Source organism: Phasianus colchicus, chromosome 3 (assembly GCF_987193195.1).
Source record: "Phasianus colchicus chromosome 3, bPhaCol1.hap1.1, whole genome shotgun sequence".
NCBI classification, from domain to species: Eukaryota; Metazoa; Chordata; class Aves; order Galliformes; family Phasianidae; genus Phasianus; species Phasianus colchicus.
The window spans coordinates 27,223,595-27,240,117 of record NC_143438.1 but is presented as its reverse complement, the minus strand read 5'-3'; the positions used below and the strand labels follow the sequence as shown (position 1 = coordinate 27,240,117).

The 16,523-nt window shown below is 43.6% G+C and overlaps 1 protein-coding gene across 4 annotated transcripts in view; it reads right to left on the bottom strand.

Moving 5' to 3' along the window:
• VWC2 (von Willebrand factor C domain containing 2) overlaps nucleotides 1-16,212 on the bottom strand; it is a 53,985-nt gene extending 37,773 nt beyond the window's left edge. Inside the window, exons 1-3 of one of the 4 annotated variants that reach the window (XM_090137140.1) lie at nucleotides 16,063-16,212; nucleotides 14,692-15,473; nucleotides 7,606-7,735 (exon numbers count right to left, since the gene is read on the bottom strand). In XM_090137140.1, the coding sequence (XP_089993266.1) occupies nucleotides 7,606-7,735; nucleotides 14,692-15,405 (844 nt within the window). In that variant the 5' untranslated portion in view covers nucleotides 15,406-15,473; nucleotides 16,063-16,212. Of the gene's footprint in view, nucleotides 1-7,605; nucleotides 7,736-12,084; nucleotides 13,439-14,691; nucleotides 15,850-15,871; nucleotides 15,913-16,062 lie in introns of those variants that run through there. The other 3 variants (XM_090137142.1, XM_090137141.1, XM_090137143.1) reach the window with 3 other exon arrangements.
• Between the last annotated feature and the right edge of the window lie 311 nt (nucleotides 16,213-16,523).

Here is a 16,523-nt window from a genome sequence, read left to right as displayed (position 1 = left end):
TCAGATCTGTGCTTCATTCACAACTGAAGTATAAACAGGTCTGGAAACAAACTTCTGAGATAGCTGTCATCCTCTTTTAAAACTGAAGACATCCCAAAGGAGGAGGAGCTGCAAGAAGTTTGGGCAGACCTCACATTAGCAATGCTGCCCTGTGTGGAAAGGCCACCTTGGGGGAACAGCGCAAATGAGAGAATAGCAAAGCATTAACAAAGTCTGGAAACCTCAGTCAAACAAAATCATCTTCCATTAGGCAATAAGTCATCCAAATCAATTCACATCTTCCTTAAACCTTACACCCTAACTACCTGTGGAAAAATAAGCACAGAAAATTACACTGTGTTGAGAGGTAAAGGAGAGTTTGAATGTATCGCTTACCAAAGAGATGCACTGCCAATATACTAACAAACTGCAACACCTCACTACAGGACTCCAGCTCCCCTCGAAGCCAAGCACTCTTCGATGCCTACTTTAACTTAATTAAATAACAATGAAAAAAAAAAATATAAAGACAATACACAAAGTATGTATTTTTCTTCAGTGCTCCTTTTAACTGCATTGCAAAATACCCAGCCGCCATGTATTCCTAACACTGTATTGTTGTAGTGCATAGCTTCTATTTGCAAGGAGAACTATCTGCAGAGAATACAGCTGAAAGCTGACATGGACAGCTGCTGTGGCTCAGCTAATATCAGAAAATACACAAATTCACTGCAGCTCAATCTTGAGTAAGGTAGAATTTCAGAATCTAAGAGATCAAGGTCTAATCAAACACTATGGTATTCCATTGATACAGAATTTTATTCCAAGGATATACAGTGAAATGCACATGAATATTTCAGACACTGGGTTCACACATGCCCTTCAAAACCTTGCCACAATTCCAGTTAGCAATGTATACAAAATTAAAATAGACATCTAAGAGCAAAACCTGGGAGCAATATTAAAACTGGAAATATATTCCTTAATGAATCAGCATAAAGACAAGACCAAATGCAGGAAGAACTTCCCTTCTTTTAGCACTAATTTTCAGAACTTTCTCCAAACAGCAAAGAAAGAGCACTGGATGCAGTGTGTGGGGCAGAACATAAGCTCCAGGATATCTTAATTTTAACATCTTTTCTAACTCCATACGTATGTGCAAATTAAACTGTAACACAAACTCAAACAATTCTTATATGAAAAGCTGTTTTAAAAAAAAACAAAAGTAGCTGATGAGTACATTTTGAGGGAAGACTGGATACTCATTTTACTGGAAAACAAGAAATCCCCCAGTGTGCCTCCATGTGAAAGAGAAGCTGTCAGACACAACAGATCAAGCAATAGCACACTGTTATCGCAGTATCTCAGTGGATATTACTATGAAGGCACTGTTCTGTTTGAAACACATCCAGGATGGTAGGTACATAACAGAATCACAAAGAGCAATGTGAAGTACGTATTTCTTTTTTTAATACATGTAAGTTGTCATAAAAATTATTCTCCTCTCCCACACCCTCAAGAATTTCAGGTGCTTTTTTTGTGTTTTGTTTGTTTGTTTGTTTCTTGTATTGACAAAGGGAGCATTCTCATCTTTCTGCTCCTGGAGCTGAAGCTAAATACCTCTGAAGGAGCTGTGACACACTGAAGCAGGGTCCTGACTGCACTAGGAGGAGTGCGCAGCTCATTCCCCTAAGACTCTCCCTTCCACTCAGCCCTATGGCACACTTCCTCACCAACCTGTTTAACCCACAGCAAACAGGCAGTCCCTGCCAGCAGCTGTCATGGATGACTGACAGGACAGAATACAGCAGTAATACAGCAGCTAAGCCTGTAATATCAACTGAAGAGAGAAGAACTGGCTGCTGAAGAAAAGCTGCTCAAGCTCACTGCAGCAGTCTGTAATGAAAAAATATTGCAGAGTGAGTTCTGGAAAGCCTATAGGATACACTGCCTTAATATTTTAATAGGCTATTCTGCATCCTCCTGCCTTAGTATATAAGCACTACTTTAAGCATTAGTATAACTTCTGATTGCCCTCACGTGCCTGAGCAAAATGACAGTATGCTATATACTCAAGCACAGTTATTGTTGCCTGTCAACAGCAGAACTCCCATATGAAGGCTTTTTGGCTTCTTAGTGATAAAAACAACAACCAGGAAGAATATATACATGGTACTTTTATGCAATAAATACAGAGATTTCTATGCAATAAATATAGAGATTTGTCCCGTTAACAGATTAAGGCTCGGTATAACTGGATAATTTTGCCATGTCTTCAGACAGATCCTTCTCATCCTCTGATAACTGTCTATCGTTAAATAAACCAAATGCTTTGTAGGCCAGTGTAACATACACACTGAAGAAAAACACTTTGGGGCAGTAACAGCATCTGCAACTACTTAGCTAGCTCAATGTGGAAATACTAAAGTCAACAATGGATCTCATTGAGTGTACATGCATAGAATCATAGAACCATCAAAGTTAGAAAAGACCACTAAGATCATCCAGTCCAGCCATCAAACCATGACCACCATGCCCACTAACCCATATCCCTCAGTGCTACATCTACTACACCTTTCTTGAAAGCCTCCAGGGACAGTGATGCTTCCACCTCCCCGGGCAGCCTGTGTTACCATCTCATCACTTTGCAGTGGTAATCCGTGCACATTACAACAAGTCTGATCCAAAAGAAGAAAAAATGACCCAATAACAAAATCCTGGGATTTCTGCACTGAAACCACATGCGGCTTGTGTAGCCCTCAACCTTCCAAAGTAAAGAGGAAAAGATTAGAAGCAGAGAAAGAGATTAAATAGTGCTAAAGGAATCTCTTGAAACAAGACGACTCAGACTGATCTTCCTTGCAATTTCATTAACAGAAGATACAGAAGCAATAAAAATTACTATTACTAGATTACTGACTTCACCTACTAGATTTGAAGCCACTCTAAATGCTCAAAGCAACCATAAAGGAACAAGCCTGGTATTTCTTTATTTTCTATAAACGGTTGCCAATTTTTCTGCTACAGTTTTTCACCTACCTGCATATTCACTAGGCAACTTTAATCACATACAGCTGTTCATGAAACTTTAATGGTGTTTTTCCCACTGAAACATTAATATTTTCTGGTTAAGAGTCCCATATTATAAATCATTTTGTGAAACACAGCCAATTAAAGCACAAAGTTTCTGCAGAAGTTTTTGCTAGGTGACTGAAGATCACAGAAACACAAAATAAAAACTATCCACTCCACATAAAGGCATTTGAGTGCCTGAACTGAACCTAGCAGGAGGGAGCAAAACGCTGGTGCATACAGCATGGACAGAACAGAGATTAGGGTGTAAGGATTTCTTGTTTACTAGGTTATTTTTTAATGAAAAATTCTTTTTTAATAAAATGATGTATTGTTTCAATCTTAGCAACTGGATTTTACAATTACTTTGTAATCCTATAATTACATCCAGAAGATCACCATGACCACCTGATTTGATCCCCTTCTTAAAGGAAACTAAGAATCACTCTCAGACTTTTAAACTTCTGCGTCTTCTCTGCTTTATATAAATTATTTGCCAAGACATCACTGAAAAGAGTCTTTAAAACAAAAATAGATTAAAGAAAAATCAAAGGTACTATTTATTTAAGTTTCAGCAGTTCAACTCTTGATGTTTGCAATAGTCTTGCCTTGACATCTACCAGGACAGCATTATAACACTTTCTCTGCTACCAAGCCATATACGGTTGAGGGAATATTATATTTTATTTAAGCATACTGTAGAAGGATATTAAATTTTACAGGTCAGATTCTTCATGGTGCTTGTATAAGGCTGGAGCTGCAGGAAGAACAAACACCCCACTGCCATGATACAGTGTCCCCGCGTCTGCCTAGAGAAAGTTCCCTTGGCCCTGTTATGGTGGGATGGGTCTCCAGGCCACAGCTCACACATTTTCCACCATTTTTACATAGATCTGGGTCCCATAGTAAGATGAACTTGTACCTATGAGAGTGCTTCATACAAACTGAGCTTCCCACCTGTCATTCAGAAGCCTACCTAAGCCTCTGAAACAGCACCAAGCACAAGCAGGTAAGTGCTAAGGAGGCACCTGGACTACCTTCTTTCTGTCTGGGGTAATCTTTCAACCACGTAACGAAACAAAAAACTGTTGGGGACTTTGAAACAAAATGGCTTGAGGTTTTTTTTTGTTTGTTTGTTTTTTTCTAGCAACTCCCTTTTAGGCTCCACCTGGACTCTTGGTTTTGCCTAACCCTTCTGTAACTCCTACACAGCAGGCTCAGTTCAGCTGTGCACAGCTACTGGGGCTCAAACAGAGAGCAGAAGTGGAGCAGACAAGCAAGGTAATTCAATTTAGGAAGATAATTCACTTTTGGTATTAGCCATTCCCCCGCCACCCAAATGAATCACTGGCAACAAATACCCAGCCTTTTTCTAATGGAGAGAGAGTGCTATGCTTATTATCTTCATTCTTCACTCCTGATGAGCTGTAGAAACGTTTGTGCCTGATTCTGAGCATATTGGTATTGATGTAAAAAAGGGTCTGCCTTTACAGATGCAACCGCACTGCCAGCACAACAAAAGGAGGAAGGAGAACAGGACAGGGCACTTGTTACCCAGTACAGCTCTCTGAAGTGCAATTTAAGTTTGTGTTGTTTTTTTTTTTTTTTTTTTTACCTGTTGCTGCTGTGGGTTACCTGAAGCTCAACCTCCACATGAAGAAAGCTTCTCTTCCATTCCCCTCTGTCCCCGCTTTGCATCCTTGCAGGGCATATAAATGTGATAAACACAAAGCGGCTCCCTTCTTACATTGCCTCAAGATATAAAAAGAGGCAAATTCCCCCTAATCAAAGATTTTATCAGCGAAGTGAACCTTTCATCCCTCCCGTAAACTACTTTTCTGAACAGACACTTCTTTGAAGTATTGCCTGTCCCTGTCCAGAAAGAAGAAAGTGACATCTTCAACTATGAAGGTATCTGGGCTCTTTCTTGACAGACAGAATGTGATACAGAAGATTATGAGATTCTGTAAGTGAGGCAGTTTTTGGTTCTGCAAGTTCATTTCTTTGGTTGAAAATAAACATGAAACTGCAAATGCAGCGCTGCACAACAGCCTATCCCTCCTTCATTGAAGAGTTGCCAGCACTTCTGTGGAATCAGGTTAAAGAATTCAAAGAAGTCACTCTCCCCTTCCTACAAGAGAGAACGTTCACTGTCCCCCATCTGCCAGATGACTGAATTCACTCGTTTCTAATCATGACTAGCTTCCCCTAAATTTCCTCCACAACTCTTATTCAGGCATTTGTATGAGTTCCTTTTGGTGATGGATGCAACTGTCTAGCTCCAAACCTGTTGGTTCACCACCAGTGATCTATAGGTCAGGGAGGTTGGGAAAACATTGTATGGTATAAAGTGCCAGGAATGGGAAGCATATCTGAATAGGATTTTGTTCATTTATAGTACACAAATTTTATTCAATACATAGAACCCAAACTTCACCTTCTACCTCTTCTTGTTCTATCTACAGTAGGATGCTGAGTATGAAAGCAGTCATCTCACTTGCATATTCTCCATGGCTCTGTGGAAAGGTAAGCTCCACCTTTCCCACCACATGGGCTACATGGCTGAGCAAGGTGTATATCTCTTGAGCTCCTTTGGGTTACTAACATGATGTTGTTGATGTCATCTCTGCTGCAATCAGCCCTGCAGCACAATGCTATGATTGTTTCCCCTGACTCACATTCACAGCGCATTTGTTCCAATAGGCTTGAAAATGACGGGATGAGGCAGGCTAGGTTTTCCTGCTCAGTAGGTTTTTGCTCCAATCTAATTAAAAACATTCAGTAACTCACTAGAGTTCCTTGCAAACTACACACATTCCATGCTTTACAATAAACTCTGAAAGCAAACTGCCTGATATTTTCTAAATCAGCTCCTTAAGTTGAGAGGATTCCTCAGGAATTTCTTTACATTAATATACCAAAGCTGTGTGTTGAACCAGAAAAGTCAAGCTTCTTTTGAAACATCTTGTTTTTGCTGTTATTGTTAATGGCTTTATTTTCTTGTCTAAAAGCTAACAAGGAAAACCACTCTTGGTTCTTTGACATGCATAGAAGTGACAGGACAGCTCACTGGAAACAGTCAGCTCTGGTCACCTTGGTTTGAAACTGGGTCAGTGATGCCAGCTTCTGGGTATACTGAAGGAATATGCAATTAATTTGGGGATTCAGAAGCTGAGGGCATGAACATTCTCTGCTTGCAGGCAGAACTCAAGTAATCCAGCTTTTGTGCTTAAAGAGCAGGCAGTCATGTCGTAACTAAGATGTGTTTACATATGGTTTTTGAAACAGGCCTCCTTTCTGGGAAATGCATCAGGGGATCTTTGGAACCAGATAAGCCAAACCCCATAGTGTCACAACAGCTTAATTTAAAGGCAAGTGGGAGATGACCACCACCACAAGTGTGAGAGAGCACATACTGGCAGAAAAGTACTTGGAGCTCCGAACAGTGCCAGCACCTCTGGAGACAGTCAGAGGGAAAGACCATGCAGACTTAACACATTGTGCTTTCAACTCCGTCCCTGGCACTGAGAAGAGACCTTACCCCTGCCAACAGTCTCTTAGTCCTTGGTGCCTCATGAAATACCTATCCTCATCTCCAAAAGCAGAGTACACTTAAGCTGTACCAATGGGAACAAACTCCTTCAGGGTTGTAACAACCAATTAAGGGATGGGAAGCAATTACTTCTATGTCCATACAAATGAAACTCCTGCAATGCAATTAACTATCCCTTATCATCTACTGTTGAATTTCTGAAAAGCACATGCTGCACATTCTCTCCTTCTCTAGCTTTTTCACAAATTTAATCAGTTTGTTTTAGCTAATGCAGTGGAACCAGCCTATTCTAGAGAAATAATATATGGCTGCAAATTACCTGAATATTTTCAAATGTTTTTTTTCATTTAAAATATAATGTGAGATTTTGCAGTATTCATTTCTATTAATATATTATCATTTCTTCTTTATAAATGATGAGCCAGTGTGTCATGTAATTTTTTCTTCTAAATAGATCAAGACTTTGATCTAATGCAAGCCCTTGCTGGGAGTAGAGAGACTTTCTGTCTAATTTAGTTACAAAAAATATTCAATTAAATTTGGGAGTTTAATTCATTTAGTTATGAAAATTAAATGAGCTCAATAAAGTACATTTGATTTGCCTCAGGAAAAAAAAAAAGGGGGCGGGGGGGAGAGAAGAATCTGTGAAAGGGGAAATAAGGAGGGGAAAAAAAAGTAACTTTTCTTCTCAAACTGAAAGGTGTATAACACGAAGAGCCTGTACGCATTTTAGTGTGGCTATATAAAACATATCTACAATAAGTTTATTTACAGTTTCTATCCAGAGACCACATAAATAAATGGCATTAACACTCTAAGTTAAGTCTCCTGGGTAACAGAAATACTGATAGGTCATATTTGAGTCCACCTCTCCTACACAATCTTTCTCCATCTCCCTTTGGAGAAAGAGGAAGCAATGGAAATTATTCTGCAAAAATGGAACAGAGACACTTGGATCCCTCTGAGAAAAACCCCCTTCTAGTTCTGCAGCAGTCACTTACCATTTTTGCAGATAGGACAGCACTGATCAGGCTCATATACTGGATCCACGCACTCAGTCTGGGGACAAGCTGACACAGTGCACAGCACTTCACCATTGGCTTCACAGCGACACTTCTCACATGGAGAAACCTGAAACACAAATCCACTCATCTTTTAATCCTTTCACTTCTTCTTTCTTTTATCTCTTATTCCTCTTTCTTTAAAACAAATGCTTTTTTATGGTCTGAATAATGCAGAGGGCAAGCTGGGCTCCTGCAAAATTACAGGTCTGCAGCAAAATGAGTTGCAAGCTCTGCTGTGAACCTATGCCCCAAATGGAACTGCTAAAGGGATCTCGGGAACAACAACTTCTTAGATTTTAACACAAATAAAGTAAAAATATTCCTACATTTTTAGTGAAATTCCAGCATAATAGGTTCCTAATTCAGTTAAAATTTTGTTTAATTTTATTAGATATTCAAAAAATAATTCAGAAAAAAAATACTGCATTAAAAATAAGGGAGAATTTTTGCTTAATGAAACAAAACTCCTTTTAATGGAAATCTTCATTGTATTTTTTCCAGGTTTGAAACCTCTTGGTGGCAGGAAGTTGCATTTCACTGAATGCAACTTCACTGAAAATGATCATTCTCACTGTGAAGTAGGGAAAAACATCCTGTGAATTCAGGTATTTCCCAGAGGTTAACTACTCTTTTGCAATATGTGAAACTTTCTGAAAAGAAAATGCAACTCAAAGAAACAGGTGAAGCCAAAAAAGAAAGAAATGGGGTCATCCTTTTTTACCTACTGAACCGTAACTGGTTTTGAAGAATTCTGCAGAATAGAAGCGCCAGGAGATAACTACTTAAATGACCTACTTCAATTAAATTAATTTCTAACAAAATGGAATCAAGGATCCCTTTAGGAAAGATGGACTTTAAAACGCCTGTATTAGATGTATAATTCCAGTTGTTCTCTTCCCCACAAGGTGCTGCACATGGCATCTCTAATGTCCATGTACTCCTAGAGGAGCTGGAGATAGAGGGAAGGAAGGACACCAAAGAAGAAGAAATTGTATACGTTAAATTGTATCACTATTCTCAAAAAAGCCCCACACTGCTATCTGTGCTCAGAGCGCAGGATGAAAAGCTGGCTGCATGTTAGTAACAGTGATCCTCTAAATCCATCATCTGTGCACATTCCAGGTTTACTTAAGGTCAACACTTTGACAAGGCTGGTTTTGCTTGGAGTCTTTCCCATTCCAGATTCCAGTTGATGCAAAACAACCATCTTCTGCATTTCTCCAACGTGAGCAGAGTAACCACAAAGCTAAAAAATACAGTCTTTATTATGGAGAATCATGCAGATCTCTAACTTGCAGATCCTCTGGTATCTTCTCCCTCTTTCTGAAGCAGCCTATCACATTTTTTTTCCTCAAGTCCATTCTTGGCTTGCTTGTCCTGTTCACATCTTTCTCACTTTCTGAGTTCAAATACATTGATGCTTGCACAGCATAATCTCCAACTAAATGCTCATCCATGCTTTGCTACTTCTCTTCCCACCTGCCAGGACTGTCATTTCTTTGTGCACTCGTGTATCTTTTAACACCATCCCCTCTACTTAGAATGCCTAAATAGGGTCTCTTGCTGTGTTGCTTTCTACTTTTATTACAATTATTTATTTCAGACTTCCTTTGCTAGCTACTTGCTTCCAGATTTCCCTTTGCTTTGCACTCCACTCAGGACAAAAATACATCATGCATTTATAAAATGCTACATGGAGGCTGACAGCCCACTGCTGCAGACTTTTATTGCGGGCTTTCGGACAGGAACTTTGTCTTGTAATTGTTCAGAGACTGCCATGTTCACTTGCAGAGTTGGAATGTCAGCAGATGAGGAGATTTCTGATCTAGTGTTCAGAGTCAGCTATTTCAGGCAGTCACTTGAATTCCATGTGAAAGTTTGAACGTAAGCAAAAATGAGCCCCTGCAAGTCATTAGTAAGAGTCTTCCCTCTGGACTTAGGTGTAGAAAGAAATGCTTACTAAATTATGAAAAGAAAATAAAATTAGAAATCCTATTTGATCAGCGCTACTAGAACTCAGTTCCAAGGATAAGGCTCAACAAGGCAAATCTATAGCTTTCAATAGGCTTCAAAATTTTTTTAGACTTATGCATAAGTCTAAAACTTCTACAGCAGGAAACCATCAAGTAAAGCATTGATAATACTGCAAAATGACAAATAAAAGTGATCAAATCTTTGTCTAGTAATGATAATTTGGAATGATGCCCTTTCCTCTTATACAGTGTGTTCAGTTAAGGACCACATCGTCCATGAAATAAGGTACACTACTGCTCATGTTACACTGCAGTCAGGAACACTCTTCCTATTTGGTAATGATGGGTCGTTTCAGGAGAATGCATACAGAATCCCAGAACAATTTGGGCTGGAAGAGACTTCAAAGCTAACCCAGCCCCACTCCCCTGACATGGGCAGGGCTGCCACCCACCAGCTCAGGCTGCCCAGGTCCCATCCAACCTGGTCTTGAGTGACTTTAGAGATGGAGCACCCACAGCTTCTCTGGGCAGCTGTGTCATTGCCTCACTACCCTCATTTGAAAGAATTTCTTCCCAATATCTAATCATAGAATCATAGAATCATCAAGGTTGGAAAAGACCTCCAAGATCATCAAGCCCAATCTAAATCTACTTTTTTGTAGTTGAAAGCTGTTGCCCTATTTTTTAGACACTACAGGGTCTAGTAAAAAGTCTTTCTTCATCTCTATATCACACACCTTTAGTAAGCACCGCCAACTATCAGGCCCAATTTTGTTCAACTTTTCCCTTACTGGATGGGATAAACACTCCTCTGATGTCTCTGTTAAGTCAACTGTACAAACAGCAGTTTGTGACTCCCTGCCACTCTTTAGTCCAAAGGTTCCACTTCCCACTTACTCAGGAACATGGATTCCATAGGAACATGCCCATGGGAACCATGTGGCAAAGCCATCAGCCACATATGGTGTTATCCTACTCTAGGTATGTGTCAGCACCAGAGATCAGATTCCAATGCTCACAAATCCTGCTTTGTTCGACACTGCTGCTTTCCCCCTCTCTCCCCCCACTTTTATGAGGCTAATTTTTATACCTCAGAGTGTTTACCAAAGTCAGTAGGACCCACACATGCAAGCTTAGTCCACTTTGGTGAGGAAGGGGACTGGCATCAAGGAGGTTCTGCATGCATTTGTGCTCATAAACCTCTTTTCAAGCATGTAAGTGAACCACAGTAGCTGCTAAAACGGTATTAGTGTCAACCTTTATCTATTCATCCTTGGACTAAATGGTAGAGCACTGCTTTTTATATATTGTCATGATGTAACAGGAACTGTAGAAAAACAGTTTCTTATCTTAATGGCAGCTGAATACTTGGAGACATAATCATCATTAGAGAGAGAGAGACAATAAGACAGTGTATTACAACAGAAGTTAAATAAATCAGAATGAAAAGAAATTTTTGGTCCTTCATTTCCTCTCCTCTATTCCTGTAATGTAAGAACATTCCCTGCAGCACAGTCTCTAATGACAGCCAATGCAATGAGCATCCTACTTGTTCATCTGGGAAACCACCAGTCTCGCAGAACTCACACTTAGCACATTTGACATAACCAGGCTGGACTGGAGACGACATGACCTAGCAGTCTCTCTCTGAAGACTAACGATGCCATGACTCTCTGGTCTGCAGATGAAGTTATTAACTACACAGCAGCACTAGATCTGTCTATGCAAAAACTGAATAAAGACAACAAGAAGCAAAGAAGTCTGAAGTATTCACCAGGCAGCTGTAAAACCTGTAGAAAATGGAGTACAGATGGCAAAAATAAAAACTTCTTTAGAACTGTTTCCAGAGAAGTTTATGAGCAGATGCATAAACATTTTGCTATCATGTTGCAGATGTAGGAAAAAACACAAACACTTAACTGTGTAAACAGGTAGACTTTCCACTAGTAGGGCAGAAAACTGAACATCAGTCAGAGTAGTACGTTTATCAAACAACTTACAACTTAAACTGTTGCAATTAAGAAGTCATTGACACTCATTAAAGTTTTGATACAGAGTAAGATGAGCTTTGTCTTTTCCCTTCCCACATGCCAAATAAAATATTATAGATTATATGTAATTCACATTTGCTCCTTGAGCTTTGAAAACATCTAAGCTTAAAAAAAAAAAAATCATAATCCCAAAGTGATTTGCTATTCTGCTGGAATTTGAATAACTATTTTCTTTCATTTACACAACTTAGGAGAACATAAACAGAATTAGGCTGACAAGAATTAAATGTACCAGCCTTGCTTTTATTTCTCTATCATTGACAGTGTCACAGATGTTTCAAAATTTGTTTGGGTATGTTGACTTCCAGATTTCCAAAGTATTCACACCTCCTCCTCCTCCTCAAAAAAAAAAAAAAAAAAAAAAAAAATCACAAATTTTTGGTGGCATAGACATTCAAAACAAAACCCATAAAGCAACAACTTCCAACAATGTAGATCTTTCCCATTGAATAATACACTTCTGAAGATAATTTATGGTCCCTGTAAGGCTATTACTTTATATGTCAGCCTGCATTTCCAAATGTTATTGTAAGACTGAAAAACATCTCATGGAGTACGTGCTCAGCAATCTCTACCTCCAGTGCTGAATTTTATCCTAGTTGCATTTCACCAGCAGTGCTGAGGCTTTTGCTCCAGTTTCACTTGTACGGATCCCGCAACGATGCCTCTGCCATACAGCATCACGATACCCCCAAGAGAGCAGAGTGGTGCTGATGAAAACAGCTTCAGGAAACCTCATCCTTGTGATTTTGTATCGATATTCCTATCCTTTTTGAAAAGCAGAAAAACACAGGTGTACACACACACACACAGAGCCCGTAGGTTTGACTGTCAATCAAAGAAGAAACGCATCAAATCTTCATTCCCTGGCAAACGCAGCTTCTGAGTTAGCACTGGCTCTTTTCAAGGAGATGTTTTGCTGTGTTGAATTATATACAGATTTTATATAAGCAGACTCCTAAACCTGCATGTATATATATACACATCTTCATGCAAGTATTTGTGTAGGTAACTTCCCTTAAAAGTTAAGTCACCTTTTTCTTCCTTCAGTGATGTCTGATGAGTTGGCAATAAACAGAAAACAAGGTGAAGAGAGAATAAAATCAGACTTCTATCCATTTATAATTCCTTCCCTGACCTTCATCAAGAGGTGGCACACAGAAAGGTCTGTAAGACAGCCAGCTTTCAACTTGTAGAAAAAGCCTTTGTTGCGATGATTTGCATTTGCAGTTGTTTCCAACCAGCAGCAATCTGACCACATCTGTGCTCTTCTTTGCCAGGCATCACAGCTAATTGTGGTTGCATGGGCTGATGATTGTGTTTACAGTTTTGTGCCCGTATCATTGGAACCAGTGTGGGAGCCCGACTAACAAGCAATGTCCTGATGTGTCAAAATGAAGTAGTTGCAAACCCACTGCTGTGCTGTGCTGGTAGCTTTTCTTGTTCATCTGGAGCAGGCACCCATTCTCCCTCCTTTCCAAAGCCGACAAATACAAAGCAGTAAGGGAAATACTATTTCATTGCAGGAGGGCATCAGTTCAACTACATAAAGGCTGAACAGGGTTAAAAAGGAATTTGGAAGCCAAAGTCTGTACTAACATTTTTGTAGATGTCACTCTTTGTGTTCCCTTTTTACCAAAGCTGCCATCCATGCTCAAGTATAACGGAAGTCCTAAGGTTATACTCTCCCAGCATACACTGAACAAGGTACTTCAGATTTGCTTTACAGCCAGTAACAGGACACCACTGTATACAGAGAAAAGCAACTTGTTAGAAGTTAGACTAACAGTGAGGAGAAGCCTTTCAAACCTCCATATAGAGACCTGCACAGAACACGTGCAAAAGCATAATTGCTCTGGCTGCCATTCAGAATTAACTTCACTGGAAAAGAAGGAATCATACAACCTATCTCTGAAGTGTCACCAACCTGTCACTGCTACAGTGGTCTTCCTCTTAAAGGGGAACCACTGCCCCAGAACTGAATGCCATCTTTGAGAGGATGCACAATGTCTTCTGCCATGCTTTGAAAACAACAATACTCTGCACGTGAAATGTGAAGACGTAAATAGAAATAAGCTTCTAAGATCACATAGACACCACAGAGAGCAGAGGGGGCAACTTATTTACATCCTTCACAAATGCAATTTATCTTCCTCCACCTACGAGAGGCTCAACCTGACAGAGCTCCAAAGTGCCCTCAGCCCACTCAAACCAAAGCCATGTATTCCACAAAGGTGCTGAACCAGATCTGTACCTGCAGCTATTCCCAAGCAATTCCTTACAGCTTGCCTGCAGAGCTCAGCCACTACAACGTGTGAAAAGGGCAAGATAAGCAACCAGGAAACTTCAAAACTTTTCAGTGCACTGCAGTAAACAACATACATTTTCAATGATAATGACCTTGGACAGCAGTGTCTAAGAGGCTCTGCTCTGAAAAGCTTTCTCTAAACACAGCTTTCCAAGTCCTTTGTTTCAATGTAACCGAGAGCCAGACAGTAACCTCTGCTCTCATTAAAAGGCAGTCCCATCCTTGTTCTCTGAAAGTATTACACAACCTTTACAGCTCAGATTAGGCAGCATATAAAAAGGGGAAGAATTAAAAAAAAATATCATCACTGCCTGATTGCTGGGAATGGGAGTCAGCCCGCAACCCCTGCCTGGTCCCTGCACGGCACAAGTGTCACAAGGTAAAACAAGAGAACAAACGCAGTGCTGGAAATCCTCCTCAAATCCACCCCACCGCCAAGCAGCATCCTTTCAAGTAGCATTTTTTACTGTAAATACCAAAGGAATTGATAGAGACCAACCCTTTCATTTAAAAATGTTACAGTATCGCAGCACAAGAAAGGTCATGTTTGAGGGGAATATTTCACAGCACCGCAGAAGCAGCGCGAAGGCAGAAATGAAAAGGGGAGAGGAGACTCAGAGCAGCCTCCAAACCCCCCGTGCGGCTCCAAGCGACCGAGGCCCTGCGAAACGCCCTTCTGCTCGGCCCTTACCATGAACTCCTCGAGGCTCTGGTAGGTCTTCCCCCGAAACTCGCAGTAGTTCTTCCTCTCCTTGCACTGCGGGCAGCACTGCGTGGTGTCCACATGCACGCACCGAGGGTGGAGCCTGGGGCACTCGGGCTGCATGCACAGCGGGCCCTCCTCCGTGCACAGGCAGGGGCAGGCCGACGGGCCCGGCGCAAACTTCTCCCCGATGGCGTAGACGAAGCCGCTCTCATCCACGCAGCCCTTCCCGCGGTAGTCCGGGTAAGCGTACTCCTCCAGGGGCTCCGGGGTAGCGCTGGCCACTGCCGCCGGCAGCGACGAGGCCTCGGCCGGACGAGGCGCCTCGGCCGCCATGTCCCGCTGCTCCTGGGCCGGCACGCTGGCGGGCTTGCCGCCCGTCCCCTGGCTGCTCCAAGCCTGCTTCTGCTTGGTCCACGACTCCTTGTTGGAGTAGTTCCTGCCGCCTTTGCTCTTCCAGTCCCTGCCGCCCTCCTCCCTCCCGCTGCGGCCGATCTCGCCCACTTTCCCCGCGCCGGCCTGGCTGTCCCTCGCCGACGCGTGGTCCCTCTTCTCCTGGCCGGCCTTGATCTCCTGCTTGTCCTGTGCCCTGGCCAGCTTCTGCAGGGGGATGGTGGAGCTACAGAGGGCGACCATGAGGCAGCAGGTTACCAGGAGAGAGCTGGAGAGAGCTCCAATTGCCATTGCAGTAGAGCTGGGCATCACCTACTGCATCCCACAGGGGACACTGCGCTCACATCGGAGGGAAGTGCGCGGCGGATCCGCAGCCCCTAGGAAGAGAGCGGTCAGAACACTTCAGCCCGGGCACCTCTCCCCCAGCCCGACGCAACGACACCTCGAGCGCCGTGCGAACCGCACGCACCGGGCAGAGCACAGCCTGCTGCTGCGGCCATCCCTCCTCCTCCTCCTCCTCTTCCTCCTCCTCCTCCCGCTCCTCCTCCCCCCGCTCCGGAGCGGACCTCCGCCCGAGCCGCGCACGCCGACCCCCGTCCCGGGGTCACGGTCTCCCCCGGCGGCGGCCCCGGGGCCGGGGCCGAGTGACAGCGCTGCCCGGCGTGGAGCAGCGCGGAGCCGGCTGCGTCCCGCTCATCTGCATGCACGGTGTTTTTCACGAGCCTCTTACTCAGCCTGAAGTGCCGGTTTGTTTGGTTGGTTTTTAAATGCCTACCATCGCATCGAAGCGCCCCGAGCCAAACTACATCCCTCCCGAACTCCCCAAACAGACACGCAGCATCCCTTCCTTCCCGTGCTTTAAAGGCACGGCGGAGCCCGGAGGAGTTCCCGCGGCACCGACAGCGCTCCCGGCTCCGTCCCCAGCGCACCGCGCATCACACCCCGGACACACACACATATACGTACGCTGCTCCGGCCGCGGCGAGCCGAGATGCTCCAGCTCCCGGCGCAGCCCCACCTCCGAGGTACGGCTCCTCAAAGCCATTTAAAAGCCGCCGCACCGCCCGCCTCCCCGGCCCTCACCGGCGGCCCGGCCCGGCGGGGGCGGCGGCACCGCGGGGCACCGCGCCCGCTCCTCCCGCAGCCCCGAACTTTCCGGCGGGGCCCGGCCCGGCGCCCCCCTACCTGCGCGGAGCCGGGCTCAGCCCCGCCGGCGGCTCGGGGCTGCCACGGCGGGGCTGCGGGCTTCCCGCCCGCCGGCCGTCCCTCCGCCAAAGCCAACGCACCGCCGCCCAGCCGGCCCCGCCGCCCCCGGGGGCGGGCTCCGCCGCGGCCCCCGCTCTCTCACACGGCGGAGGGAACCGCGGCACGCCGACCCGCTCCGGCCGCAGCGGAGGGTGGAGCGCGGGTGGCGGTGCGGAAACTTC